A 17,636-nucleotide genomic window follows, 5' to 3' on the forward strand; every position below is an offset into this window, starting at 1 on the left:
TAGGTTTTCAGTGCTTTTACGTAATTTCAATATTTAATTTTAGGTCAAAAACTTCAAATCAAGATTTCTCGAGATTCCTCCTGAGGATTTTTTAAAAATTGGCCCAGAGGTGCAGAATGACTTAAGGAATCGAACCCTGTGCTCAGATTTGATGGACACATTTTTTGCATGATAACGGTCTGTCGGGGCACCATGTATTACGTAAAAGTGTTCTCCACACCTCATGCTAGATGAAAATTTATCAGCATACTCTCTGTACACCGTATATAGTGTTGCTTTTCTAAATATTTATCCACTTAGTTTTAAAGTAATGAAACTTGAGCTTCGACCACAATTTCTGTTTGATATGTTATGTTAAATTTAAATGATGGCATGGACGAAAATAACGAAGAATTTGGAAATCTACTAAGCACAATTTTAAAGCTTTTCTACCAATTATACCTTAAGGATCCGTAAGAGCTTGGTTCGATATTGATTATTTGCTGATAACATTTTTAAGTCAAAAATGTTCTTATCTTCAGCCAAGAGTATAATATGATCATGATAACACACATCGATCGTTTTATAATTGCGATTCAGTAATCATCACAACGTGGCATTATTCGACGGGGAAATTGTACGACAGTGCGGAACAACCGGTCGAATCATTCATTCGAACAAACTGGTACATTGCACTTAGTTAGACATCGACCGCTAAGCTCGCTGCGGCACTTGCTTTGGTTGGAAAAGGGGCTATCAAGATTTGACGTCATCCGGTGAACCTAACGTTCTACAAAGTGCATTGAGCGCGAAAAGCTGCAGACCTTCAGCTCAAATTGCAAACGTTTCCGACAATCATAGGCGATAGATGTTCAGTTTTCCGTTGTTATTTGCCGCTTGTATCGCTGCATTGCTGCGAGTCAAAAGCCCATTTCAAGTGTTTGAATACACTGTACAGATCAGAGGATCCCAAACAGTTTTACTTGTTTCTAAGGTGGGGAGATACAAGTCACTTGAAATAATGCATCAAATACAATGCGCCTATGTAGATTAAGGTGTTTCAAAAGTTCGACTTCAGTGGTATAATGAATATTTTCAGACAAACTGTAACAGTTAGAAAGTAATAAATAGGGTAAAAGCACCGGTTTTGGCCAGCATAAAGAAGATGTCAATACAAATTAAATGGGAAGCCGTTTTCATACCACAAATATGTCAAACGCAAGCTTTCAATCCATATTATGTGTGTAAAATATTTAAACTGAGCTAAAACCATTTTTTCGCTTTGAAAATACCGTTGGTCAATATAGGCCAACGGAACCAGTTTCGGACAGAGATTTAACTTCGGTTCCTAAATTGGCCAATCGCATTGATTTCTCATGAGAGTGGCCAAATTAGGAGTGCCCTGGCTAAATTAGGTGTATGGGAGTTAAAACTATAAGAGAAATGAATTGTTTTTCTAATCTTTTGAATCAATTTGGACGAGTAAATGAATGTAGCTCTATCTTGTGAATGTGATTTACTGAACACAAAAGGTTTCATGCTGATTGGCTATGTAAAACGGTGGATAATCCACTATGGCTACAACTGGCGTATGGCCAAAACCGGTGCTTCTACCCTACCACCACAGTGCACCAGGCAGTTCAACCGCAACGTTTTTCGTTGCCAAAATTCCCCAGGGAGAATCTCCAACAATTCTCATTTTTCTGTTAAAAATCGTATGCTTAATAATCATACCCGTTAGGTAAATTATAATCATGCTCATTCAAAAACTAATATTGTTTCGTCGGGTAGTCGTTCGAATCTTTTAATTTCGAATGTATTTACGCCAATATTGTAGCAGATAATTTAAACTCCTGCCCTTTTCATCCTACGAGTAACCATTCTAATTAGTTTAAATCAAATGGAAATACTCCTGCAGCTGCAGGTAACTTCTATTCCCGCTCTTCATATATAGAAAATCCTAACGGAAAATCATCGGAAAATGTGCCTACTTCTAGTAATATGTGACTGCCTTCAATTTTAATTTTCTTACTGAACCAATGAATCAAATGATTGATTCAACTATGGCTGAAGCAGTCCAAGTTGGTGTAAAATTTACTAATAAAATTGCTATTGGATTACGTTTCTCTAATATCTTGAATTGGAATGCTCGTTTTTTGAATGGTAAAAAGGACGAGCTGTTTAATTTTTCAACAGCTAATAACATACATATAGCAGTTATTACTGAAACCTATTTGAAATTCAACAGAGCTCCAAACTGTTTTGTTTATCGTAATCATCGACTGGATGGCGCATGTGGGAGAATTGCAGTCATCATTCATAGGCGTATATAGGGTAGGTTTACAAATTATGGACATAATGGTTCTCTATTTCGCCATACGTGATTATTTGATTATGTTCAAATTTTTGATCATTCTGTGTGTTTCGGCAGTTTGACATCAAATATATCTTGTTGCTGAAGCAATCAAAATATTTAAAATGTGAAAGTATTCGAGAAGGCACATATGGCCAAATAGGGAACCACTATGGCCATAACTGGTACACTTTCCCTAACATCATTTTTTTTCGTCATTTGAAACCAAATGATGCATCACTTTCGTCAAAAAGAAAGAAATTTGTCCCAAATATTTGCTTATGGCAACGGACAGGAAGTAGGGAACTCATATAGCAGTCTAGGATTGTGCCTCATACGAATTTGTGCTAATGTTACTGTACAAATAAACTGCATTCCAATATGCTATAGCTTTAATAATATCTACAAACAAAAATAACATTTAATTCAGAAGAGTTTAGGTATTGAAGCGTTAACTAGAAATCCTTTTAGAATCCATTTCGAAAAATTCGTCATCTGTATCGATACTTCCACGAATCTCATTACCATTTTCACAAGAACCTTTGGCTGTCTATATATTTGAGAACATCTGTGCCTAGAACATCAATCATTTTCCGAAACCACACACGTGTCGCACCAAGCGATCTAAGCCCAATAATCAACCGGACGACCTTGGGCAATATAATTGATAGAATAAGCACCATCATCGGAGCGGCGTCGATGACAATTTTAGTGAAGGGTCACCGAATAAGGTCTCTCCGCAGGTCTGTTAATCACGCAAAGTGCACATACACCCTTTTAGCTTAGACTTAGATTGTATGCTTAGAAATCACGTCGCAGCTGCCTTAGATCAGCTTTACCTCTCACGCGTAGAGCCATACCTACCAAAGCACAGTAGCAAGGGGCGTACTTGAAAATCCATGTCAAAAGCAGATTTCTTTTTCGTTGTACTCATGACATGCTTCGATCGTTCAACTTACACATTATTGTTCAGAATGTATTCTTTCTCCATGGTTGCAAAGCGTTATTTCACACTTTCGCTGTTTCTAGGTTGCTGTTATATATTCTGGATATCACCTTTTCACGTTACACTAGCACATATCAAACTTGTTCCGATTACGGTTTTCCTCCTCGACCCTTTTCCGTCCCACAAAAAGTCAAAAATCTCTCTTATGGTACAAACGATCACCGCAGAACCTTTCTCCGATTCCGGTTCCAGTAAAAACGGACGACAACCCACGCGATCCGACCAAACAAAACATCAAACGCGAACTAGTTGCAACTATCGGCAGAGTTCAATCCGAGCCAGTGTTCGCAAGAATCTACAAAACGGCGATAAGAAGTCTTTAGCGCTGAATACTAAAACAGAACACACAACACAGTAGACACTGCGATTGCGCAGCTTAATTCGCGCTTACTTGGCTGAATGTGATAGCAAATGTTTGTTTTTCTATCATTTTTTTCTGTTGTTGCTTTCCATTCACACATGCTCATAAGGGATCGTGGTCGGTGATCGCGTGCTTCGTGTTGGTTGGTGTGTCTTCTTCGTTAGATTGATCGCGGAGACTCGCGACGTCACGGTGCTCCATTTACCGTTATTATCAAATAAAATAGCCATCGAAAGTTTTTACGCCAGTTGACTTATACCTACATTTCTGAATGCGACACGAATGCACATAACAAAGTGTAAAGTGTCGAAAATGAACAAACTACATTACTGGACCAATTTCTTAAAAGATGCCTAACATGAGCTCTGCAAATGATATACACAAACAATACCGTTTTATTCAAATTGGAATTGTTGAAAAGAGTGCTTCTCGATGACCCAAGTTGTTGAAGAAGTTGAAATTAGGTTATGGTCTGCTAATTAACGCTGCTCAATCAAGGATAGATGATCAATTTAGTGAGCTCGTTTCATGATTTTAACAGATTGAAGAAGACATGACGAAAATGAAAGTGAAGAATGGTGCACTGAATCGGGTGAATACCAATGCTGGAAACTATGGTACAAGAGACCGCGTAAGAAGTCGTGAGCGGAAGGGTTCCAGAGGCCGTCGGAGTTCAACCAGTTACGGTCGCCAAAATTCGTGGTCGGACGTGGGACCACGGAAGAAGAGATCTGATGTGAGGTGTTTCAACTGTTCCAAGATGGGACATGAGCCTATGCATGCTATTAAACGATTGACTTCTACTGGGCGCTCTGTATTCAAGTTACCCGTGAGAGAGAGCGAGACAGCACCAACACACGGCGCACAGTAAAAGTCAAACGAACAAAAGAATTTATGGCACATACAAAGGCTCATATAGCAAGGTTTTGCCCATTCCCAACGGAAAGAGTGAATGTTGTGACGAGTGCTACGGACGACGACGGTTCCAGCACATGTTCGGACGGTAGCAGGCCACGCGTCATCAACCACGTGGCATGGGAATCGCTTTATTACGATCTTTGACTATATGGTAAGGGCAAATTATACGATTATGTCAGATAGAGATTGTAGGAAACATTTTGCCCAACATTCGCTAAGAAAATCTGAGGTACAATTGGTAGTAATGACTGGGGAATGGAAAGAGGATGCTATAGGATAAAATTGAATTCAAAACCTAGTTAAATAAATCATTGTACTCCCCTCGGTTTGAAATGTTTCAAAAACACAACAACACTAAATCCTGTAGGATTGTAAAGAGGAATGGAGTGGAGCAACGGGAGGAATGTGAGGAGGATGGGGACTTGTAAAAGAGAGTGGAGATCGATCGACGGGAACTCGTTCACTTAAGTCCGGGATCGGAAGCAGACAAGAAGTTAAGCGAAGGTTCCTCTGGAATAATACAAGTAAGGTGCTAAGACCGATAGTTGATTTCGTGGTGTGGAAGACTATTTCGTGTGTAATTGCTGAGCCAACGGACTCCAAAGAAACGGTGCTTCCATATATCACCAGGAACCCCCCTTTAGTGGTCATACGTTAACGGCTTGCGGAAGAAGGGCTGCAAACACGCTTCTGATCGTGATAGTTTGTCCCAGTGTATCCTCGTGTGTACGATACACATCCCCTAAATGACCGCCTCAAACAAGGGGGTATCTTCGCAGGGTAGCGCGAAGATGAACGACAAAACATCAAATTCGGCCGTCGGTGTGAAACGCAGTAAACTCTCCGCCGACGAGTGATGGCGACGCCAGAAATTGTAAATAACCCTTAAACACCCAACAATAGATTTATTAGATCAAATATGATTGCGAGAGATTATCCCACTAACTAATTTGGCCTTCCCCTTGTTCGTCTGAATGTTGGCAGGTAAGTGTAGAGTTTCTCAGTCCTCCCGGGTCTAAAGCCGACGCTGAGGTGACTTCAAAGGACAGCTGACCGAGGCGTATGGATGCCGACACCCCAGGACGTATGGACGTTCATGAGTAGTTACAAAAGGTATGAAGCGAAGGTTAATCCGAAAAAATGTGAGTTGTTGGGGCAGAAAGTAGCTTATTTAGGACATGAAATCTCAGAGAACGGATTTATCCCTTGTGAGGAAAAAGCGATAGTTAAAGTGCCTACACCAAAAGACACCGCTCAGCTCAAATCATACCTGGGAATGGTGAATTATTATTCGTGTCTAACCTGTCGATACGACTAGCAGCTCTCTATGAGCTGATAAAGAAAAATGTTAAATTTCGGTGGTCGGAACAGTGCGACAAAGTTTTCCAGGAGGCCGAGAAAATGTTGCAAGATAACATATGGTCACAGCTATACGATCCTAAGCTTCCGATCATGGTGATATGTGATTCAAGTGTCGTCGGTGCAGGAGCGGTACTAGCGGACTTTGGGGCAAGTGTGCCACCCCTGCTTTTTATAAAAACTACAATATATATTTCTTCTTTGAGCTTAACAATATGTTCCTTTAAAGTTCACAATATAATAATCAAAATATGATGAACATTGCTCTATTTAACACGTATTTACATCGATTTTTGCAAAGACAACTAAATTTGAGTGGATTTTTATAAGATTTCGTTGTTTCTAAATAGCATGGTAAAAGTTAAATTATTACCAGATTTTTCTAACGTACTGTATATCGTGAAACTATTCAAATGTGTAAGTTATTGTGGCATTTGAACGAAAAAGTATTTAGTTTTTCCTACAAAATCCAGTTTGGTTGAAATGTATAGTTATTGGGGCAAGTGAGCCACCTATTTGGTAAACAAAAATTGTTAAAGTGAAATTTATAAAAATGTTAACATCATCAACAAAATCATAATAATAAACTAAAATGAGGCACCGGTAGTAGTTTCTGAAGTATAGTAGGGGAATAACTAACATGTTTGCCCCACACAGTGATTTTATTTCAAAATATTCAATAATAACATGTTTTTCGGCTTATTAAGTACCGTTTTACATATCTACATCAATATTTTACCGTTATTTAGTGCTAATCTAGTGTAATATTATACATATTTGCCGTAATATAAGGGTACTACTTATATTGTATTGAATGGAGACAAAAATAATCATTTTAGTTATTCGAATGAGTAATAGAGAGTTACGCATGTTTTGAACCTTCTTATAAAGCACCACCATATTACGGTAAACTTAAAATTATTATTTAAATTATCGATTAGCGTCTGTTTTTTAAGTAATATTAATAGGAAATAAAGAAAATTTCATTACAAGTAGAATTACATGCGATGTTCATTCGGTGGCCGTCTTGCCCCATATAGGTGGCACACTTGCCCCATAGTGTCGAAAAATAGGTTATTTTGGATGATATTTGAGAAGCTCCAAAACTAATATTTTTTTTAAAATTATTTTCATTTCAAATGGCACCGTGGTTATGAAAAGATGTGAAACTATCATCATGAGGCTAAATTGGTGGATTTCATAAGCTTTGGGCAAAGTTAGAGAATAATTTGCTTAAGGTGGCACACTTGCCCCAAATTCCGCTATGTCACAAGATCGGCGAGGAAGACAGATCAGTGTTTTACGTTTCGAGTGCTTTGTCTAACGCTGAGAAGAACTATTCCAATTTGCACAGAGAAGCTTTAGCTATAGTGTTTGCGAAGTACATCTTTGAGAAGAAAATTACGGTGGTAACGGACAATAAGCCGTTGGTGACGATTTTCAATCAAAAGAACGGTGTACCACCGCTGGATGCAGCCAGACTTCAGAAGTATGCGTATGCGATCTCGATTTTCGACTTCGATATTGTATATAGAAAGGGAAAGAAAATGCCTGAGGCTGATGCTTTGTCAAGATTACCGATTGAAGGAGAAACGGGGATATATTCGGATGTCCTAGTGAATAACGTGAGAGAAGAAATCCCAATAAATTTGGACTTGATTGGGAAATAACACAGAAGGATCAGTTCTTTCGAAAGTTGTACAAATGTGTAAGTCACTGTTCTGAAGACCACGTGGTAACGGACGATTTGAAATACTACTACGAGAGAGTAATGGTTTCCTTTTCTTGTCGAGAGCGTATTCTCGAGCTGTTTTGTGGCTGTAATTTGAGCATAGTCTGGATGAAGCAAATGACACGCAGGTACGTTTACTGTCCAGGTATGGACAACCCGAGCAAAGTCCAACATAAAAAAGAAAGCAAGTCGAAAAACATATTTTATTTTCAGCATCAAGTTGATATCATAATTTGATATGAATTTGTCATTGAATTATTCGATATCATATTTTGTTCTGCTATCATTTTAAATTTTTGGTACTGTTTTTTGTATAAGTACTAAGAGAATATAAAAATGAAGCATTTATTTTGTCGCAGACTCGTTTCAATCATTCGAAAATATGTACATCTCAATGAGTTCTCAATTTGCCCTTTATGATAGCAGAAACAGTTTTCAATTAGCTGTAACTGATAGCAAAAATAATTTTCAATTTGATTTCATGGGAACATTTTTCTGCTCTCAGTTTTGATATTTTACCCGTTAAAACGACCAAAATGACAGTAAACTGAGCTATCAAAATTCGCAAAGTCACAACATCAAAATTAGTTTTCAATATGATCTCAAGCTTTGCTCGGGAAGACATCGAAAAATTCGTAAACGGTTGTAGAGCGTGTAGTGTGATTATTAGTAGAGCCGTTACCAAAGAATTAACGCGATGGTCTTCAGTGAACAGACCTTTTTAAAGGATACATGTAGATATCTGTTATATAACAGGAAAGACATTGTTGGTAATAGTAGACTCGTATTCGAAGTGGATGGATGTTAAGGTCATGAAGAACACAGATGCTCAGTCGGTGATTAATGTCATGGATGTTTTTTTTTTCGATTTTTGGGTATTGTGATACAATCGTCTCAGATAATGAACCACCTTTTGGTAGCGGAATGTCGAAGAGTTGGGCAAAATGGTTAGGAATAACGTTGATCAAAAGTCCTAATTATAGTCCAGAATCAAATGGACAAGCTGAACGAGCAGTCTGAACCCTGCGAAGACATCACTTAGAAAGCTGAATCATCAAAACTACATGCAAATAAACTTAAACGAGTTGATTAGAATTTTTCTCGTGAGTAATCGCAAAAGTGACAGTCAAGTCATATGTTGTAGTCCCAATGATATGATTTTTAATTAGAAAACTGAATTTGACACGAAATCAAAGATTGTTTAGCAAAAGAAAGTAATATTTAATGATAAAATTAGCATTTCTACTGACTACCGATATTTTTGAACGCTTCCATGAGAAAATACTTATTTCTCTTTACGACGCGTTTGTCTACAAAACGCGTCGTAAAGAGAAATAAATATTTTCTCATGGAAGCGTTCAAAAATATCGGTAGGACAGAAACTGTTGGGGAAAAGTTTGAAATTGATGACTTTGTCTGGTATAAAAAACAATGTAATGAAGCGTAGTTGAATTATCTATTAGGCATAGAATAATAAGCAGGGTTAGGAAAATAGCAGAATGGAAGCGGCTTAAAAAGGCTTAAAAAGGCTCAAATGGCTAAAAACGGCTTAAAAAGGCTTAAAACAGCTTAATTCGGCTTAAAACGTCTTAAAAAGGCTTAAAACAGATTAAAACGGCTTTAAACTTCTAAAAACGGCTTTAAACGGTTTAAAACCCAAGTAACAACACACAACTAAAAATATATTGTAAATTTAAGTATATTTTCATGCACATATTTGGAGCATCAAAATAAACTTAAATTTTAACGACCAATCTATTATTTTTCAAATGAATTTTCATTAAATTTACACGATCATGTAACATTCAAGCATTCTTAGTTGAAAATTGAATGTATATTCTTATAGGTTTACATGATGCTGTAACAACAAATGAAATTGATTTATTTCTACAGTACTCTTCAGTTTACACTACATTGACATTTGAATATTGTTATCTGTGCATTTTGTCAGTTATTGGTTTAATCTTTGCTCGCAAAGATGCTTTGACGAAAACAATGTCAAATTACTACAATGGCGCAGCCATTAGAAAAGCGATAATTAAAAATTATCATGGAACCTGGTAAGGTTTCTGTAAGATATAAATCTTATGAAATAATAATATAGTAGTCTCCGTCGGACATGGGTGGAGATTACGAACGAATAATTTCCGATGGAAAAAGACAGAAATTTGTGAACAAGTGGTCTCTGATGGACAAAGACAGAGCCCTGGTAAATAAATTCTGACGGAAATGGGTACAATTTTACAGCAATACTGATGAACACAGAGCCCATTTCTTAGTATAAAACAAAAATGTGGTCGACTTTCGTTTGAAAAAAAAAAACAAAATATTCATCAATTTCTTAATCCTATGCCCTACAATATTGTTTTGCATGATGAAACAACAGTATACAGCTTAAAAAAATAAGCAAATGAGGTTGTTAAAAAAGGGAAGAAACAGTTAAAAAAGCAAGGCTCATAATTTGAAGTCTCACTGCATCTTTGGTGGCGAATTTAGATAAGCATTGTCCGACGGCAAAGATCAATAAAATCCACACTAAACGGCATCGATGATGATTACCTCTATGAACAACCTCATAACGCTGAACTTTCTTTAGTGAAAACCATCCGAAAAGGAATTGGCGTTCCTGCACCCAAAGAAAAAAATTGAGCACCCGGAAAGTATGTGGTTGTAAGTGAGAGTTTCTGAAATTAAGTGTGGAATAGTTTTGTTAGACAGCAACAAAACGACTTATTTCAAAATTATCATGATCACCAAATACAGAAAAGAAATAATTTATAATTTCGAAACAACACTAGATCACGATTTGAGTAACCCAGCCGAATGTTCATCGTAAACGAAATACTGTTGAAGGTGTCGAAGCGATCACTACTCCCCGCTACAATACCATCTAAAAATATAATGGGAACAAATTACTATTAATGCAAAATCATTTCAAAAAGTTCGAGATGCTCTGATTTTTGGAAATTTGGGCAAGGAATATGAAAATTTTACCTTAGTACCTTAGATCATTGCTATTCAACATTATAAAAATGTACTGCCAAAAAAAGCTTCGATGTAAAAATTTGCACTTTTGAACCGAACATAAGCCATAACAGATCCTTCGAAACGATGCTGATGTTTATACGAAATTTCAATCTAAGCCTAATACCTGATTAACCAACACTGAATATTTGAGTTATGCGAATATTCCTAAGATGTGATATTGCGGAAAAATTTAAAAATTTGGATTACTTAGCGGAAATAACGCGCAGCGACCAATCTCCGCACAGTGTAAATGAACCAAAGTAAGCAGTGCAGTTTTTTATCTCAGCAAGTAAACATAATGATGCGTGAAAAATGGCAGATTTTTGTTGGTGAAATTCTGATTGTCATCTCAATTTTAATTTCAGGGCCATCGAAACCTGATCCTGAATTTCCCTTTATTATGAGGATACTGACTCCCACTAATCAATTTGTTAATCGTCGAAAAAATGTTCTGAATAGTGCCTTTCTAGGAAAGAGAATGGAAGACAAGCATATTATAATTTGTTTAAATAAGTTGTTAAGTCGCTGTCGATTCAGCCATTGATTTACTGATCCGGTTTATTAAAATCATAAATTTGGATTGTATTGAGCAGTTCGTTTTCCACAGCTCTTATCAGAGGTATTGAATCATTAATTTCGGAACATGTGACAGGAACTGCTCAAAGCCCAATGTGGCAGTAAATTGAAAATTCCGAAAATTCAAAATCAAGGGTCACTACGATGATTTTGGTGGAAAATTTTCAGATGCATCATTCTGAATTTTCCAGGAATCTGATTTGAATGAACTATCAAATTGAAGGACTTGAACTGACTGCGTATAATATTTGAAGAAATCTGGAACTAATTTTGATTAGTACTGAAATGAACTAATATTGTATATTTTACAAAAAGTGTAATACAACATTGAATTTAATTTTAAAAAAATAATAGAAATAGAGGGTAATGTGAGAATGTAATGAAGTGTAGTTATTGGTTTAATTCTGGCACGCAAAGACAATTTGATGAAAACAATGTCAAATTACTACAGATGAAAGCCAAAATTGTTGGAATCAATAGTCCTAGTACTTATTACATAGATATTAGTGGTACGTAAGTATGGCAGAGGCCACCCAGGACTTAGCCTTACTGGTAAGGTGAGGTATGCTGTTCAATATGGACTAGCTGTTTTAAAACCAAGCAGAAAGTTCTGCAGAAAACCCAAAAAAAATTCAAAAATGATTATGTAGCTTCCTTTTTGGTATAGTACCAATGAGTTACATAGAATATTTTTTTTCTTTTTGTGATTTGCTTTCGACTGTAATTCACTAGTATTTAACGGTTTTCGGCTCTTTCAGTCTAGATTAGCAGCTCAAACGCCTTTTTCATCTACTTTCCTACGTTTCGGTGTATATTTCACCTTCTTCTGGGATTTAAATCCCAGAAGAAGGTGAAATATACACCGAAACGTAGGAAAGTTATATAGAATATGCAATGTCGAAACATTGTTTAATTGTATAATTTAAGACAAAAATCGTTGAAATCTTCTATTGCAATTATTAATGCGTTGTGTATTTAGGTTAGGTTAATGGATTATTAAAATAACCAAAACGGCCGCTATGGAAATCATGGATAGTGCGGTGAGCACTGACAAAAATTACCTTCAATGATCCATTGAAAGCGTTTTTTTTTTCTGATTGACAGGTAAAGTTAACTCACCTGTACAATTTATGAACTGGCTACGGCAAATGAAATGTAATATGTTGTAAACAAAATGTTAATAAAACTTCAAACTGTTTAATGTGATTAAACACGTTCTTCTGGGTAAAGTCTCTCTAAACAAAAAAAAGTAAAATAAACACGTTCAGAGACGATTTTTAGTAATTCAAATTCTCCGTTTATGTATTCGAAATCAACGGTTTTGACGATTACGCCTTCAAAAGACCGTAACTTAAAATTTCGTTGACCGATGTTTTAAGCTAAGTATGCTGTTTCGCTTAAGCAAAGTAAAGAAATTCCTTGACTGAAAGAGTGAAGAAATCTCCTACAGAGAGCCCCCTTTGAAGTGACATTTCTTCTCAACTGCGTACTGCGATCAGAAAAATGTGATTTTCTTGACCATTTCTTGGAAGACATTTTCCACGCATCGAGATAGGCGATTCCTTTTCTTGTCAGTAGCAAACCGGCCTTTAGAATAATTTAATAAACCAACTGGCGAATAATGTGTTATTATTATTATTTTTTGATAATAACGCTTAAAGTAGTACCGTGCGCGTGGGATTTGTATGAGTGTGCTTCTAACGGTTGAAACTTTGCGGAACTACTGCTCAACACTTCCAAAGCCTCGGCATCGGAAACCTTCGACGGTCGCAGCGAGTTCAATCTATCACTTGGCCGACTGGTACCTGTTATTTGATTAACATGATTCGAAACTAGGGGCCTTCCATAGTCTTGTGGTAAAGTCCACGGCTGCAAGGCAAAGCCATACTTGGAAGTGTCTGGGTTCGGTTCTCTATTGGTCCAGGATCTTTTCGCAATGGAAATTCCCTTGAAAACCCTGGGCACAGAGTATAATTGTGCCTGTCATTTGATATACGAATGGCAAAATGGCAACTTAGGCAAAGAAAGTTCTCAGCTAATAACTGTGGAAGTTCTTATTAGAACACAAAGCTGAGAAGCAGGCCCTGTTCCAGTGAGGACGTAACGCCAAGAACAAGAAGAAGACGAAGAAGATCCAATACCGACTGAAACTGTCGGTGGTGATCGCAATGTGATGAGCGATCACTACATGGAAGCACCCCGGAGCTTTGTTCATGGAAGTTGAAATGTTGTGCGACTTTCAAATCTGAGATTGTGGTCGAAGTACAATCTCTAGACTGGATGATAGTTGTTTTGGACGTTGAACTCATTAAATTTATGTGTTTTCATATGAACATTATTGATTATTTACTAAAAGAGATGGAAAATGTATACAATTGATTCAATCTGGCAAACTATACCAAGGTATTTTCATGAGTAGTTCTTCCTGATTCTGTTCCAGTTAGTTGCTTATAAGAATTATGAAAATCAGTATATCTATCAATCAAGTAATATTTTATAAACACTCAATCAACCATGGTGTTCAAACGACATGCATACCATGCACATTAGACAGAAGGATTTTTCCAACTTGCCGAAGATTACATAGGACAGGAAGTCAGGATAAATTGTTATCGACCATTCTATTTTTTCGGCCAGGCAACAAGAATAGATCAAAGAAACCCATGTAACTATTGTTGTAATGTTGCTTTTAATGATAGTGAATGATATCCTCAGTATGATTTAGAATCAATAGTAATAAATTATCACCACTGGAAGACAGAGCATGATCTTTTCTTTATCGTTGCATTGTTAAATAACGTGTCAACCCATTCATTTGCTCAGTAACAACAAGTTACACACTTGGTTATCAATGGTTTTATAGACGAGATCATAAATTAAGCGAGAAGTACGGAGCAAAAAATTTCAAAATTGGCATCCAGACTTTTCCACATATTTGTTTCTGAGGATTCAAGGTCACAATAATTCGTGAAAACAATAAAATAAGACATATCCCTTAGGCGAGTGGTTAGAGTCCGCGTCTACAAAGCACAGCCATGCTGGATACGGTCCAGGATTTCTAGTTTTCATATGAAAGATCTGCTCTCTTCAATAGGTTATTTGATGTGTTCAGCAAACGTCAGTAATAAATAGGCAAGAGTACATTTGAACTCATTAAGCAAAAAAGAATAGTACACACATTTTTAAGCCAAAAAAGAGTACATGAACCTTAAAAAGAGTACGTCTGGTAACCATAGTGCCAACTGGTCAAAAATGACCCGATGCACAAGGAAGGTTACTTGATTTGGAACATAAACTGAACTCATGCAAATGCATATTCAAATTTATTGTAAGTATAGGAGTATATAGTATGTATTTGTGACATTTTTGTTATGACACGGCCTCATTAGCACCTGGGAGTATGAGCGCCCTTTAGGCTATAGCAACAACCCCCTTAAAAAAGGGACGACTTAGAAGTTAAAATTTTACGACAACAGGGCTGGAAATAAAATTTCATGATGTTTGAGCGGTGCACAGTGGTTTCATTTTTTCTACGAAGCGGTCATAAATCATATTACTCAATTTCCGATGGCAAATACTATCAGAAATTGCCAAATCAATTATTTTTTACTGTTAAAACTCCATCGAGATTGATGTCTTTATTGATATCACTTCAAAAATTCTGATTAGGATACGTAGATCATATTGCAAATGCTCTGTTATATGAATTATTATATGTGCATAAAACCCACTTTGCAATTATCTCTCTTTCCGGATCCAAGATTAACAAAAGTGTACAATATTTTATTGATAAGTACCATGAAATCTGTACATTGAAAGCTCTATATCAGGATTATTATTGAAGAAACCCCGCTCAGAGTTGCTTCACATGCTCATAAGCCTTTTTTTTGGTATGTAGATCTCAAAAGCTAATTAAAACTTTTCTAAGTGCCAAAGATGTTCATACCAAATGAACACATGAAAAAGAATATGTCACTTAATGTGATTAACCTTACATTTCAACTACTTACAACTAAGAAATAACTAATGAATTATTGGTTAATAGTGTTGCTTCTTAATATTTTTTTACTACAACAATATATTTATAGCGCTTGAGATAAAGATACTGGAATGTTGTTGAATATCTTGTTTTGATGCTTAAAATAAATACAAGAACAATTTCATGTCGTTCCTCCCACACTTTGGGAAGTCCTGTCATTAGAATGGCTGTACCAATACTAATTTAATAGGATTTTATTGTCTCAGCGATCTCAACAAAAAAAAACTACTTAATAAGTCAATATACAATGTAGTGAACTCGTGCATCGGTCCATACATATCAACAAAGTTTATAATACTTTCCGTGCTCAAATAGTAGTTTACGGAATAAGTTGTAGAATGATGATTTTTACCGCACGAGTCGGCAAGCCTCGTAGGATAATTACGACGAGTGCTGTAAAAATCGCGTAAGGTATCATTACAGCACTGGTTTCAGTTGCGTAATGACTATTCCCGCACTGCATACTTCAGTGCAGGAAAGTAAGTCGTTTCATGACAGATTAGCGTAATGATAAACAGCCTATTACGATGAGAAATTGCAAAATAGTAGTTTACACAACAAGGCGCAGAATGAAGATTTTTACAGAACGAGTCGTACGTTTATCCGACGAGACTTTGCTAATTGGATAATTACGACAAGTACTGTAAAAATAAAATTCTGTACCGAGTTGCGTAAAACATTTTTTTCAATTTCATGAAAGGTTACTCGAAGAATAATTTTAAAACAATTTTTCATCAATCTGCACATGGCCGTCCGTAGTCATGTTTGAAGAATTTTGATCATAGTAGGTTGTACTGAGCAATTGTCACAATTTTTCAATCCATCGTCCGCATAGCATCATTATTCGAAACAATGCCAGATTTCGATTCCGATTGATATTGAGTCGGCATCGGAAGTGGCCCTGAATGGTCTCCTACCGTAGAAATCTTTTCCGAGTCCAGGGCAAACAACGACGGGATATTTCATGAATTTCCAACTGAATATTCCAGAGCCACAGTATGAGCGAAAAATAGTCCTTAGCTCCCTAGTACAGTTTCAGAGTTCAAGATTTGATCCTTAACAACTTTGTTCCAAACCCAGTTCTGATCAATAATTTGACTAGTTGTGTTACTATTATTTACCAAAATAAAAAGGTAGACAAATTCTCAACAATGATTTGTTAATTCAAAAAGTAGAACAACCTATTGAACTCTATTTATCCGAAGAGGAACAAATAGCTCGCATTAACCTATCCATACCATATTTTGGTATCATACCATAATTAGGTATTGTTCAGTTGTCAAGACCACATTTTGGTATTATAATGGTATAGTAAAAAAATGTTTAAAACAATTAAAAAACACTTCATTTTGGTATTCGATAGCTATTGGGGGCTGCTGGAGGTATTGAACTACTATTGAAAAATTTCATTTTTATTTGAAAATCCATCATGTATTATTAGGTATTACAATACTTGATTTCATTATCAGTTTTGTGTTTGTAGAATATGCATGAGATATTATTTGAGGTATTTTACCTCTTATGCAGGGCTCATTCATTCAGGTTGTAAGTATTAGAAATGATCTGGTATGGAATACGCTAGTTTGGTATTCAGTAGCACTTTTTCTCCGCTCGGGTAACTATCCATTTTTTTCTTATAATACCTAATTACACAAATCCTAAGAACAAAAATTCATAGACCTCTCCGTTTTTCTAAGAATGATAGTTATATAAATCGCATGTGTTTCATTATGTTACTGAAGCGCGTTGCACAATGAACCATTACGCAACTAAAATGCGTTGCGTAATGAGTCATTACCAAACGCATTTCAGGTGGGTAACAGACTTATACGACAATGCGGAAAAATAAGCCATTCCATGACAGGTTGACGTGATAAAAAAAACAGCCGATTACGATGAGAAATTGCAAAAAAAAATATGACTCGTGCTGTAAAAATCATTATTCTTCAACTTGTTCCGTAAATTACTACTCTACTCGATTTCGATGGATAAAATCCATTAAGATAAAACGGATTGGAATCCAAATTCAAAAATGTACCAAATCTCTGAAGGCACAAACTTCACGGAAGAAGTATCAAACGACAGTGCAATTTATATTTTAGACTTCGTACATTCATTATTTCTGCAGATCAGTGCCTCTGAGAACGTGAGCAGAGGCACAAGCCGGCCATTGTCACAGCCATGTTTGGATTCCGACATGTTTCACCTTAATCTCAGGACACACAAAGCGATGTAGATTTTATCTCCAAACCTTAATTATATGCACATTATTTTAGTTGCGTGCCA

The 17,636-nt window shown here is 36.4% G+C and overlaps 1 protein-coding gene across 1 annotated transcript in view; it reads right to left on the reverse strand.

The window, feature by feature from the left end:
* The window catches only part of LOC5570930 (ATP-binding cassette sub-family G member 1), a 91,451-nt gene extending 87,715 nt beyond the window's left edge, over positions 1-3,736 (reverse strand). Inside the window, exon 1 of the mRNA XM_001659356.2 lies at positions 3,292-3,736. Coding sequence (XP_001659406.1) covers positions 3,292-3,323 — 32 coding nt within the window. The 5' untranslated portion in view covers positions 3,324-3,736. The remainder of the gene's footprint in view (positions 1-3,291) is intronic.
* Between the last annotated feature and the right edge of the window lie 13,900 nt (positions 3,737-17,636).

Source organism: Aedes aegypti, chromosome 2 (genome assembly GCF_002204515.2).
Source record: "Aedes aegypti strain LVP_AGWG chromosome 2, AaegL5.0 Primary Assembly, whole genome shotgun sequence".
Lineage (NCBI taxonomy): Eukaryota > Metazoa > Arthropoda > Insecta > Diptera > Culicidae > Aedes > Aedes aegypti.